Genomic DNA, 13,906 nt, shown 5'->3' on the forward strand with positions numbered 1-13,906 from the left:
GAGAAGGGAGCGGGGTGGGGAATGTGTTGCTCAGCCCTTTGTGGCTACGAGGGGTTACTGATAAGCTGTTTCCAAGATGATGAATGCTTTTAGATGTCGAAACTGTGAATTTTCTGCTTCCTGGAATCTCAGCAGCTGAAATGAGCACCTAATTAAAAAATGTATAAAATGTATATGTTTAAGGTGGATTTATTTACAGTGGGTGAAAACAACCAGCACAAATATATATTCTGGTTGCACCTAAGTGTATATCAACATGCACTTTAAAACCTATGGCAGTGACTTTCAGATCCTAGGTCCACCCACTCAGGCTTGTGGGTTTCACGCTGCAGCACTAAAAACAGCTGTGTAGACACTCAGGCTCGGGCTGGAGCCCAGGCTCCGATACCTGAGGCGGGTGGGGGAGTTCAGGGCTCGAGCTCCACACCAAGCCCAAACGTCTACACAGCTGTGTTTACTGTCATAGTGCAAGCCCGAGTCTGTAGACCTGGGCTCCGAGACTTGCTGCTGACTGTTTTAAAATGCAGTGGAGACAAACTCCAAGAGCTCAAGTCATGGACCATAGCCCCATAAGGGCTGCACACCTTTTAGGGTTTGGCTAACCACTGAAAATGCCAATAGAGCTGGATGGGAAATTACTTTTTTCCCCCGCAAAAAAATTTCAATTAAAGCAATTTTGGTTTTAAGCATTTCAGGGTTATGTTGAAAAACCAATATTTTTCCCAGTTAAAACCTGAAAATTTGATGAAAACACCCCTCACCCCACCCAAAGTTGTTTGACCAAAAAGCCATTTGATGGAAGTTTCCTTCAGTTCTAGGTGCCAAATCTGATGGCACTTGCAGAGACAAAAAGCACACCCTTATTCCACACAGTTTGCTGAACAGCCATGAGACGGTAATGACTTTCAAACCCTGCTGGAAATGCAGAAAGGTGCAGCAGAGGCCAGCAAATCAAGGGTTGCAGAGAGGCCCTTTCTGTTGGTATGTCTAGAATCCTCCAGTATGTCCAGCCATGCCAAAATGTAACGAAGCAATAAGCTACAACCATCGTACAATGGGATATCTCCATACCCTGGGATGGGGCAGGGTGGGCAGATGGGAAAAGCAAGCCAACAGGACCTCAAAAAACATTTAAGTTGGGGGCTTCTAGAGGAGTCCAAATTCCATGAAAATTAACTGGGAGTCTAACCTGAGGCTCTTTTGAACCCCAGCCTTCAAGCCCAAGCCTGCAGACCTTACTATGGTTATTAATGTATCAATTCTTTTCTGCTCACAACTTTCCAAGGCCAAGACCCTGTTTAATAAGTACTAGGGTTAGAAATGATCCGGCTTGATTCTCCATTGCCCTGGCATCTGGTGCAGTCATTTCACACTCACTTCGCACTGGTGTAAGATGACCGCACAAGGTGGAGATGTAAGCCCCATTGAGTGACTAGTCTCATTCTTGCTGCTGCGGGAGCCAGATTTGTAACACACCATGAGCACTACAAGATTGTGAGAAACCCAAATATTGCTATGCTCAGGATCTAATTTATAATCCAACCTGGTTACAAAGATGGACCCTCATCTTACAACCAGACTTATACAAGCACACGCATACACCCATGTGAAGCCACACTGCCTCACTGAAAACCGTGAGGCCCAGAGAGAAACCAAGAATATGCTTGTGAGGATCCGACTGGGGTCATGGTTCCAAACTGTGAGGCAGAATATCCCTTAACCGTATTTCCTCAGACAGAAATGTTGGGTCATGTTTGTAACCAGCTGGGTTGTGATCAGGTTCCTACATGTACTTATAAGATATAAAGGCTTAACTTGTTTACAGTGGTTTGCAAAAGGGAAAAACATCAGACTGTCTTGCTAAGCAAAAGCACTACAAATAAAGGCTACAGTAATACAAATAATAATAAACGAGCCATCTAAAGTCAAGAGCTCATTTGCATATTTCAAAACTGTATTCTAAAGGTCTTTGGAAAGAAACACAAAACAATTTGTATACAGTATTTAAAAAGAAGAGCAATTTAATTTACACAGAAGTACTAAATGTACATAATTCTTTAAAAAAATTGTTATACACAATAAATACAGTACAAAATTATTTTATAGTACTATATTTTGTTTCGAACTGTGATAGCGTTCACTGGTACCAGCGGGGCAAGAAAGAAAAGGGGGTTGTTTTACTTGGTTAAGGGGTGGGGAATTTTCCCTCTCCTTTTTTGCAAGTGTTACTTTATTTTAGGAGGTTTGGGGGGAGGAAATGAACAGTCAGGGATGACAGATTTACTTTTTGCCATGGTTTTTTTTTTGCATTTCCTCTTCCTCTTAATTCTACATCAGAAACAAGCTGACGTGGATAGGGGGCAGCTGAGAGTAAAAACTCGTTAGCTGTCCCCCTGCAAAACTGTGTAAATTAAAATGTGCAGAAAAGGGGTGAAAAAAACCCCACTCCTTGCTGCGAAAAGAAAAAGGTATGGTCACTTCAAGTTCATTTCAAAATACTGGGAAGCTATAAAATTTTTTTTCGCGTATACTTCCCCGTAACAGTGAGAAAGCCAATGCGCATCAGCCTTTGTTCAAAAGGGGAGTCTCTGGTTTTAAAGTTATCCATCTTGCAGAAAAAGGAAAAAAAATAATGCTCTAATGATCCCAAGCCACACTTTCTTTTAGATTAAAGAAAAGTAGAGACTAAACAAAAACCAAACAATTTAATACACATTTTTTTTATATATATATATGTATATATAAAAAAGAAAACGCCAAATATTTTAGGCTGGGAATTGTCATTTCTTATTGCTGCCTAACCAATCCTCTCATCATAGAAAATGAAGGGTTAAGAGGGGCCACTGAGTGCTTTGACCTCTAGTGTTTGCAAGCCAATCCAAAAGGGGGTTCTCTCCTTGGATTTTTTATCTTCCTGCCCTGTGCCACAGAGCAGTGTTCAAACGCAAAAATAAAATCTCAGTAATAACAATAAAAATAAAAAAATCAATCACCTTCCGTTTGCTTGTCTTTTAACAAGCCCAGGCTACTGTGATAAAACAGGAGACCTCCCTTCTTAAGTACAACCAGTGCTTCAGAATGTATCAAAGGCAGTTCACAAGCAACAAACCTTGAAAAGTTTGATTGAGAAGGCTTCCCAAATGGAGGAATTAAAATACACCTGGTACAAAGGCAAAATTCATCAGGCAGTTTTGTGAACTGCTACACAGCATGAAGCGAATGGAAAAGCAACACTGCTAATTTTTTTTTTTAATAAAATATTATTAGAAAAACTTGTGGGCACAGAGGTACAGACCTGATACAGAACTATCCAAAAACCTACATCAGTGGTGGATGGTCCAATGTTAAAACACTCTTGTCAAAGAAAAAAAGTAGACCGTAACTTTTTATTTTTCATTTTTGGTTAAATTATGCCCCCTAAAAAATTGTCTTCATTAAACTGCAAATTTTCCTTAAGACACAAACTTTTTTCTACTTCACAAGACACGTAAAGGGTTAAAGAAGAAGAAATTGATGTTGAAGAATAGTTTGGGTGAGCAGTCACTGTCCAAAACTTTCTACTTTCTCCAGCAGTCTTTTAATTATCGTTTGGGGGTGTAAAGAATGGTGATGTCTTTTCCTATATTGCTGTTTTCCAACAAGGACAACACCTCAGGGAACATGGGGACATTCAATTATGTGCATAAAGGAGCTGGAAGTGAATAGGATGGTAACAAACACTAAAGTTGGACTTCAGTGTTTCTGTCACAGGTAAAAAGCGATTAGCTAATAAAAGGTGTGCAAATGACACTAAGGCCAGGTGGTAAAGAGAGAGCCTGCATGTGACGTTCCATTCCCAGCTATTCATCTCCCACTGGACTAGAACATGTGTGTCAATTCTGTACTTTCACAGCTGGAAGGACCTGATTGCATAAGCTTTTCTATTCTCTTTGTTGAGTGCATTCACAGCTATGAGTGTTAAATGCACTCTGACATATGCTGGTTTATAAAACGTCTTGAGTATTTTTGACCTAATGAGCATGTACTGAGTTGGCAGGGAGGTGGCAGAGGCAAGAATGATTGTGCAAAATGAACACTAACTATAAGAATTGAAAACAAGGAACAAAACGGGAGATTTGGGTATGTTCAAAACTCCTCAAGAGTGAGTGCACACATTTCTTAAGGAGGTTTGTGTTCACATAAGGGATCCAATTACTTACTGCTTCAAGCCACCAGTCCTCCTGCCACAACAATTCCTCTTCCCCACTGCTTTTAAGCCAAACTCATTCTTGGAAAATACTTGCTTCCATCCACTGAATTGCAATAGCTGCCTCTGGAGTTCTAAATGAATTACTTTCCCCTTTTTATATTTCTTGGTGTGGAGCAATGAGGGGCATATAAATACTTTTAAGGCCTCTTTTTAGTAAGAAATGAGGAGGAGAGGAAGAGAGGAAAGTAACAGGGTCCAGATTTTCAAAAGCCCTCAGCATCCAGAACAGTGGGACCTGCTGGGTGTTGAGGATTTTTGAAAATCAAGTTATTTCATTGAGATGCCTAAATGTGAGCTGTTGAGTACTGAGCCATCTTGAACATCTATTCGCAGAGGGTGAAAAAGAAAAGTTGCTGACTTTCTATATTTCTAGTTGAGTCTCTTGGGCTATAATGCAAGAGTAGGCTGTTGAATTTTAAATGGAGTTTGCAGATTTTAGGACAATGTTAACCACCAAAAATTGGTCCAGAAAGGAAAAGATACCGTGATGATTTACAAACATTCACATATCCTCAATGACTGAGTTTGAAGTCTGTTTGTAATGAGCGTATGAGACTATGTAGGAATTTGAATGCAGTTATGGCTAATTCCCAGGCCCCAGAAATTAGATTTATGATTTCTTCTTGGAAAGAAAGGGAAGCAACAAAAGAAAAAATAATAAAAGATTTATAGTTAGTGGATGAATGCAGTTCATCTGGCTTCCTATCAAGAGCTCAAGCAGCTAAGCTCCAGCACAACTTGCTGGGCCTAACTTGTTCTGTTGGTAAAACACTGGGACATTAGCCAAGGGGGTAGCCTGTGTTTAATCTGCAGCCTGACCATGTGTTTCTTTTTTCACATGCAGAAAGCAGGAAAAATAACATGGATTTGGAAATATATGAAGCAGCTACTTATTAGGTAACTCCCAGAACGAGGCCAAACAGTTCGGTCTCTTAAAGCATACATTCAGGAGACGAACTGGAGCCTCTAAAATATGTAAGAGGGTATTGCATGTGTGGAAAAGGATTTAGGCCTACTTTTTAAAAATAAGTAATGATAATTAAAAAAAAAGAGACGACAGAAGAAAGGTTAGGGAAATTTCTGGCAACCGTAAGAGTCACAGTGCAACCAATTTTAGTAGTGGCCAAAAAGGGGTTTAACAATGTGTTTGGCCAATGTTGACAGTGTCAAACAGTAAATCTGCTCCAGCCCAGTCAGGAATCTACAACAGAACCTTTTAAAATATTATCTTTCCCCCTTAACAATACAGGTTTAACAAAGCATAGGCCCATGCACCCTGGCTGCCCTGCCACGTTAAAAAACTGATTAACCTTGTAATGCCAGAATAGACAGGGCTAAAGATCCAGAACTTGCAGCCTGAAAGAACCCACTGACGCAGCAGGTCAATGAGATTCACAACAGGTGACTAATGCCAGCGCACACAAACGCAGGGGTCTCCTGTGATAGAGCGAGAGTATCCTGAGGCTGACTCACCACTCTGTGCACTTGGTACTATAAATCGAATGAATCAAGTACCAGGTGGTTAACCAATCAACAAGGGGATTCAGCTGTCTGCTGATGATGGTTCAGAGAGAGACAGGACGGAAGGCTGGAAGGAAGGGCAAAGGAGCTCAGGATTTCAGAGTGGTGAGATCTCTCTCTCTTGGTAGTAGATAAAGACTTGAAGAAGAGCTTATGTTGTGGGGATCAAATACTTGTATAGTACACTGTAAATAAAGCACATGATGGCCAACCTCCCCAGGAGTGTGTGAGGATTGTTTGCAGCAAGGAATCCAAGGAACCCCGAACTGTGACACTCCCTCACTTGGCTCCTCAGGTTACATACTATACTATGACCCTGGACAGGCACTGACTGGGTGCTGAGCTGCTCTGACTCCTGGGGCACGACCTGCGCACATTGATGGCTGGCAGAGGAATGTTACATAGGTTGAGCCTAAAGATTTGGAGGAATCTGGGCCCAGTATAATCTTAATCCCCCCGGTTTGTGGAAGCAGCCTTTATGCTCACAAAATATCTCCCCAACAACACTACTAGAGACACATGCGCACTTGCAGACTCACAGTTCTAATGCCTCCAGAGTCGGCACACTTTCTAGGAGGCCAGTCCCTCTTCCAGTGAATGGGAGTTTTACCATTGATTTCAATGGAACCACAATTTGGCCGTAGGAAGGAATTCATTGGGATATACTGAACCCCAGCATACAATACGAGAGACCAAAATGTGGAGGGACTGGTGTGGTGGTTGTGCCTTTTAAGATTCAAACCCTGCTGTGGGGATTGCTGTGAAAAGAAAACACTGAACTTCCATAAAGGAGGTGGTGGCCCCTTATGGCTAATCAGCACACAATGCTAACAGGCTTCCTTCTACAGGAGTCTGATAGCAGCTGCAATTCAGGGCATTCATTACGGGTGTGGGCTGCGGATGGTAAAACTGTAAATCGGTTTAAGGAAAAAAAATAAGCAGAAAAACTTCCAAATTCAAATGGCTCTAACTGATAACAATGACAATTTTTTCACCTCTTCTGTTCACCAACTCTCTACTTCATCATCCGAAAGGATGGTAATGCCAACAGGCAGGTACCTGGCTCCAGGTTCACAAAGATATGTTTGCCCTCCTTTCCCACCCTCCCTCAGGGACACTTTTGCAAATTCCATAGGTCTGGTAACAGGAGAGACTTTGATATCAGAATAGTGTACGTCTGTGCTAATGTTACAATCTTTTAAGTTTGATTTTTCACTCAGTGAGATCTCTCTCTCTCTCTTATATATGCACACAACACAGAAAATTCTATATTATCTCATGAACTACTCTGGGTTTTGCAGGTTACCTGTCAAGCCATATGGTGGGAGGTGTGTGTATATAAGAGCAAAGGACACAGATAAGTGCCACTTCTGTGCTACTTCCATAGTTACAATTTTTTAGTAAGCCTGCCAGTCAAGGTAGTAGCTGACACCTGTTTTCCTCTGAATGCCCTGCTCCTGAATGCCCTGCTCTGAAGATGTTCTCTAAAGGGAATTTCAGCACTGAAGGCAAAAAGGAGGATCTGTTTTAAAAAAAAAATACAATCGGTGAGATAACTATTAAGAGGATTGAAACCCATTAATTTATAGAACTCAGTGCACAGAAGAAACTGAAGAAAGAAATACTGTAAAGGATCAAAAATACTAAAAGGTGCTAGAAAACAGGCTCACACTTTCACTTGGGATGGGGAATCCCTCAGTGGCTGTAACAACACTTAAAACTGCAGAGTGTTGTATCAACCCAGTTGTGAGCAATGTATTTTAGGGGAGCCTGAGATTCTCACCCAGTTGATTTCTATTGTGTATTTATTTTAACTTCCTGTTCATTTATTGTTACTCTCCTGATATTTCACCACTTCTTAATCCCCACTTTGGGCAGCTAAGAGCACTGGGAGTGGAGTGAAAATTACCTTATCCAGGCTTCCACCTTTGATCATTATCTGTCTTGCCTACTGATGGAAAAGGAGATGTCCTTATGCAGAGTGACACCCCTTTACACACATACACTCCAGACCAGCAAGAGGAGATGCACTCCCTCACAAATCCAATTCTCCCATCCTGGATTGAACTGTGGGATCCCATCTAAAGCAGCAGAGGCCTGCCAACATGAGAGACTCCAAGCAGGTAGTGTGCTGATACTGCAATCCATTTGTATGGTACATACCATGCCTATGGTGTGGTAATGAATGACGTCAATAAGCTGTTGAAGGAAACAGGACTAATGGCACATCACAAATACTTGATGGCACTGATGCAAAGCCCTAACTCCTACTACCACCAATAAAAAATGGAGGTAAAATCAGTGAAAAAGCTCTAATGGGAGGAATGCCACACATACAGGTTACAGCATCTACATACACACAATTAAGTTATGGTTACGTACACACCCAAGTGGGGGAACAGTGAAAAGAAACCATGTATTTCCACTGTCACAACACATTTGGGTAAAAAAATAATAAGGCATGAGTGGGAATAAATAGATCCTCCTCAGGGTTTCTGGTATTAGTCAATGTAAATTTTCTGAAGGGTTTATGTCTGTTATTTGTAGTGAAATAAATGTGATGTAGTACAGCTCACATTTCCTGGCATTTTCTGTATCACAGTGTTCTCAACCATTATCCATGTGCTGGCCTGGTGTGAGACTGACCATGAGTATGATGATAAGCTCGCATCAGAGAACAGGAAGACTGAACTGGAATGACAGAGCCCTCGCGCATTGAAACAAATGTTATAACACGCCCTGATGTTAATTTCAGTAGGCAGCATTTAACTGATAAATCTAGGATTAGAGAGAAAAGTGGCAGCAGTAGTATATGTGTAAATTCTAAAGAGACTGTGGTTGGAATCCTTAGCACAAGGCAGGTGTTAGAACTCAAATCTTGACAAAGCCACTGGAAGTTTGTCAGCAAAAGGCCTGGTATCTGATCGATCACACCATCCACCTGCTCATATAAATTTAATAGGGCTTCTAAACCTCCCTGTATGCCTCTGAGTTTGAGTGCCTGCAGGATGTGGAGAGAGCGAGAGCCAGAATGGGAAGAACTAAAGGAAAAGTAAAATCAGGAACTGATCAAAAACAAACACACAGGGGGACAAGTGGGCCTGGTGGCATAGTAAAAGTGTTTAGCACTGCTATGAAGAGGATGATTTGGGTTTGTCACTCAGTCTAATACTCTCACATCCCGGACTGCCCAGGGCTAGCAATGCTGCTAACATGGAGAGGAAGGAGTACCTTGCATCATTCAACAGTCTCCTCTTCTAACTGATTAGGAAAAGGCATTGATAGGTCCCTAAGGGAGCCCCATCCAGTCCTCCTTAGGAGGTTGATGGTCATGACACAGGGTCTCAAGAGTACAAACTATAAAAAAAGCCCCATCCCTTATGCTTTAATAAGGAAACAGGGGACCCGTATGGGAAAGCAATAAGATGAAGGTAACTGAGATAATGGAAGAAGAGTATAAGAAAACATTTAAACAACAAATGATGAAAAGCAGAAATGTAAAACATGTAAACATTCATTTGGCATTTTTGCTTTCTGCCTTTGCCTACTTCCAAGCAGAACACTGCAACACGATGCCTTGGCCCCAGCCTGTTCTCTTATCAGCACACCCCCTGCCTTGGAATGCTGCAGGGAAATGCCAGGCCAGCTTCGCTCCTAACACAGCTTGAATACACTTTGCCTGGTTGCTACCAAAATATCAGGTTGCCATGGAGTACAACATAAAGCAATGTAACCACCCCCCTCAGACTAAATGACTGCATGATATTCCTCTCTTCCCCCATCTCCCCTGTGCTGCTCCTGCTAGTCCTACCCACAGCTACTCCCAAGGGAATTGTTTCTCTTCAAGTTTAGGAGTAAAACATATAGATTTGTAAACTTTCTTTCTTTTTAATGATTAGTGTTTGCATTTCCTTTCTTGACTATTTTTTTGCCTTTTGTTGACCAATGAGAGGTTCCACAAGCCCGTGCTCGATTCTTGAAATAACTTAAAAATGAACAATAAATTTTGCCCCTGTGGAATTTCCTGCAGAGTCCCCTTTTGCCTCACACTGGCTTGACTTGCAATCTGTTCAAAGTTTAAGATGGGGCGGGAGGAGGGGAAACTGATCAATCAGATATTCAAATTAGCAATTTGTTACAGAACCTAAATTACACAGCCAGCACTACCTATGGGCCCCATCAATCCCCTCCCACCCGCCTGGTTGCTTCTCACTTGCCGTTATAGGGTGTATTTGATGAGACGAGTGTATTGTAAATCCAGCCTCAGCTTGTACTTTACAACATCCAAAACCCATCATATAAACACTTGGAGGAAGCATCATTAGGACACCCTCTTCCCCCACTCCTGCTGGTGCCAGGCCCGAGCCACCGGGTCTCTGGGTAGGCGGCACCACTGACACCCATGGTGCTCGAGCATTTCAACCAGCAAGAGCTTCTTCTTCGGTCCTTGCTTTCTTTTCAGTTTCTGCTCTGTTTGGTTTTCTGTTATCTGTTCAACGTCCTTGCTCCAAGGCCGCCATTGTGATTAGGGGCAAGGTAAGTGTCTGTACGATGGACAGGTGAAGAGAAAGGGGAGGAAGAGGAGTTGTAAGAGGAGGAGGGTGTCCGGATGTTCTGACTCCCAGTCTGAGGTTGCTGCAGGTTGAGAATGCTGTCAATGGCACTCTGTAGGTGCTCATTAAGGGAGTCATCCTGGGGGCTGTCGCTGGAGAAGCTGGCATTATCCACATCAAAGGACTCCGACTTCCTGCGCTTGGCTGGAGGCAAGGGAACCTCCCAGGTGAGCTCTGAGCCAGAGCTGTGGTCAGGGGGCTCCGTTTTTATCATTCCGTGATAAAACTCATCCTCTACTTCTGCAAGTTCCTTCATAAGGCCACTGGTAGAGTCATCGGTCTTCGGAGGGGCTAGGCTGTCTTGCATCACCAGAGAACGGGCATCGCTTCTGTTGAAAAACAGAAGCTTGGAGCTCTCCTCCGGCTTGCTCTTCTCTGCCACCACCACAGTTGGGGTTTCATGGGTTTTGAGAGAGGTGATCACGCCTTTGGAGCCATCCTCCTGCTTGATCACAAGGGTGCTGGGGATCGTATCGACCTTTGGGATGCCTCCCTTCGGACAGGCATCAGTGGCTTTATCTGCTATAAAAGCATCCACGTTCTCTCTGTAAGTCTTACGAAGCGGAAGTCTGCAGTAGGTCACAATGGGCTTTTTCTCCACAGGCGCTGAGGTTACATGGTCAATAGTCCCGTTCATTTGCCCAGCAGTGGTGGTAGTGGTGGTGGTGGCAGCTGAAGAGTGCTGGTCAGCTGTCTTGATGACTGTGCACACCGGAGGCGGCTGGTGAACTGGGTCCAAGGCAGTGTTGTGCACCACCTTGCTGAGACCAGCCTCCTGCTTGATCTTCAGCTTAAGCCCGATCCGGCTCCGTGCCTCATAAGTTTTGATTGGGGGCTTGCTCCTTGAGGGTAGGGCATCCTCATCTCCATCCAAAGAAGGCGAAGCTTTTGCCCATGTGACAGAAGGGGAGCCGCCGCTGTGCTTGATAACCAATTTGGTGGGGTGGATCTGGGTGGCTGTCTGCACTGGAGGCACCTTTAGGTTCTCAGAAGCTGGGGTGAGGCTGGATACAGAGGCTAGAGCCAGAGAGGAAGTGAGGCTCTGTGAGCGAGAAGATGATGAAACATACTCATCTGCAACAAAAACACAATGTCACAGTCCAGCCAAAGCAGCACACTGAAATAACATGATAACAATGATAAAAATGATAACAATAAGAGTGTGTGTCAACCATAAAACTAATAACAATTCTTGACTTTCCCTAGCATCTAACAATTGCCCTAATTAATTAACTCATCCTAAAAAATCCCATAGTAGATAAGGGAAGTTTTATCCCTATTTTACAGCAAATCACCACCAGAGCTGGGATTAGAAACCCTGAAGTCCTGACTCATACTCCCTTTCTTCAATCGCTAGACAGTCTCTCCTTCAGGAGAAAGGAGCATTTTGGCATCTCAGCAATTCCTTACTTTTGTAAACAAAATTAAATAAAATAATTTTTACAATCAACACTTACCCTGTTCCAGCTGGGATTTATTTTCTGTTCTGTAATTTTACCCCCTTGCTAGCTGCTTCTTCTGTTTCTCAGCCCCTCTTCTCTTTCTCTTAGCTAATTTTCTCTCTTTCTGCCTCCTATATGGCTTAGTCCCTTGCTGGCTCAGCCTTCCCCATGTGCTTTCACTGAACACACAAAGTAGAGGAACACAATCATTCAAAAAGCCACCTGTGTTCCTTTGATCATGAGTGCCCAGCAGGAACCATTTCAGAGCCCTGGTAATTTGGCTGTTCATGTTACAGACACCACTGCCTAGTTGCTCTTTCTTCTCTAGGCTGCACAGATTTTCTCCTTGTTCCAAGGCTCTTTCCACCTTTTTCAAGTTGAGCCAAGCAAATATATATTACTGTGAAAAGATGCCATAAATTTACACAAGCCCATTAGTATAAAGGCACCCAAAATTAGGGCACTTGAGACCTGTAAGCAATTTATCAGGAGCCTACAGGCTGCACCTAATTTGTATAAAATGGAGAAGACTGCAGCCATTGACTTCTTTGATACAGTGGGACAGATGGAGGCGCCTACAGAACCCAACACACACTGCTCAATCTTGCTCTGAGCAGCCTTCCACTCAGATCATACAGAAGTATTGTAAAATGGGACTTGCAGTCTCTGTAGACCGACCCCTCTGTATTCAGATGAAGTTGCCTGAGAGCTGGCACGGGACAGCTCACTGGTTTACAAGTTTTCCACTCCTGCCGTAGTAACTTAAAAAGGTAGGAAAATACCTTGTCTAGTTTCTAAAAGGGAGAGGTGGGAGGAGCAGCATATGAATAAGTGAGGTGCACGGATAGAAATAATGTCTCTCCAACCTGGTTTCTCCTTTGCTAGCTGTTTATCAAGAGCCAACATGGTCTTTTCTTCCTGAATAAACATTCGATCGATCATCACCATCTCTGCAGAAGGGCTGACTCTCTGCAGACCAAAAATGAAAAACAGGTGAGAGGTGGAGGAAAAGAAAGGCACAGTAACCACAGTACAGAAATTAGGGATCCAATCCTAACCTACAAGCCTCTCCAGCTTCTGCTTTAGGGAACCAAGCACAAACACAATGGTGAATTACCTTGACATGTCACTGAATAGTGCTTGTTCTCATAGAGCTGGCACAAGTCTTACCCATGCACTGGAAAGCACTTTTCCTCACGTAGACATTTGGGAAGGGCTTTTGGGTAGTGGTTTATAGTATGGAATCTCTGCCTCTCTTACAGCACAGATAAGGAGTCTCAATTTTAATATAAACTTGTAATATAAGTTAATGTGTCATATTTCTGGGGTGACCAAGCATTCCTGTCCCCATTAAAAAAAAAATTCCAGGCTTGCTGGAAAATTACCCCTCGCTAATCATAGAATCATAGGACTGGAAGGAACCTACGTAAGTTAATGTTTTATTTTACTTTTAAATTGAAATGTCCTGTTTCAATTTAAAAGTAAAATAAAACATTACTGTACGTAGTTGTGATGCATTCCTCCCAAAGGTAAAAGCCTTTTCCCCAGTCTCCCCTACTTACAGCTTGATCCTATTCTCACTGAAACCAAGTGAAAAGCTCCCACTGACTTCAACAGTGCAGGATTGAGCCCTTATACTTCAGCATAGTCATATTTTGTAAGTGAAACTGCAATTTAAACTCTCATTACAAATGCATAGGATAGATTAGAGCAGACCAATAACCATGCTGACCATTATACCATTGAGCATAGTAGCGCATAAAGGCCAATCTTACCCGAGACTCCTCTAAGAGCAGCAGGCGGTATTTGTTCAACATAGCTTGTGTGCGTTTCAGCAGTTGGGTGGACACTGTTTCAAACTCTTCATCTACTAAAAGAAGAGGTAAAGAAAGAAGGCTGTTTGTTTTTTTGTATACAGGCATTGCTGGGGCTATCTCGTTAGGTCTGAAAGGAAAGTCTCCATTCACTGAAACACATTTTATATGACAAGGTAACTGCAGAAACAGGACTAACGTTCTATATCAACACTAGTGTTACTAGAGGACTCAGCAGCAGCAATTGTGATTGCTCCTTCAAGTGCT

General features: G+C 42.7%; 1 protein-coding gene across 16 annotated transcripts in view; it reads right to left on the reverse strand.

Moving 5' to 3' along the window:
• Positions 1-1,996: 1,996 nt before the first annotated feature.
• The window catches only part of BICRA (BRD4 interacting chromatin remodeling complex associated protein), a 112,605-nt gene continuing 100,695 nt past the window's right edge, over positions 1,997-13,906 (reverse strand). For 12 of the 16 annotated variants that reach the window (XM_043534497.1, XM_043534500.1, XM_037884289.2 and 9 more), the window contains 3 exons: positions 13,601-13,695; positions 12,692-12,794; positions 1,997-11,457 (listed from right to left, as the gene is read on the reverse strand). In XM_043534497.1, coding sequence (XP_043390432.1) covers positions 10,256-11,457; positions 12,692-12,794; positions 13,601-13,695 — 1,400 coding nt within the window. In that variant the 3' untranslated portion in view covers positions 1,997-10,255. The remainder of the gene's footprint in view (positions 11,458-12,691; positions 12,795-13,600; positions 13,696-13,906) is intronic. The other 4 variants (XM_043534503.1, XM_043534499.1, XM_043534502.1 and 1 more) reach the window with 1 other exon arrangement.

The sequence above is a fragment of the Chelonia mydas genome, chromosome 23 (genome assembly GCF_015237465.2).
Source record: "Chelonia mydas isolate rCheMyd1 chromosome 23, rCheMyd1.pri.v2, whole genome shotgun sequence".
Classification (NCBI taxonomy): Eukaryota; Metazoa; Chordata; order Testudines; family Cheloniidae; genus Chelonia; species Chelonia mydas.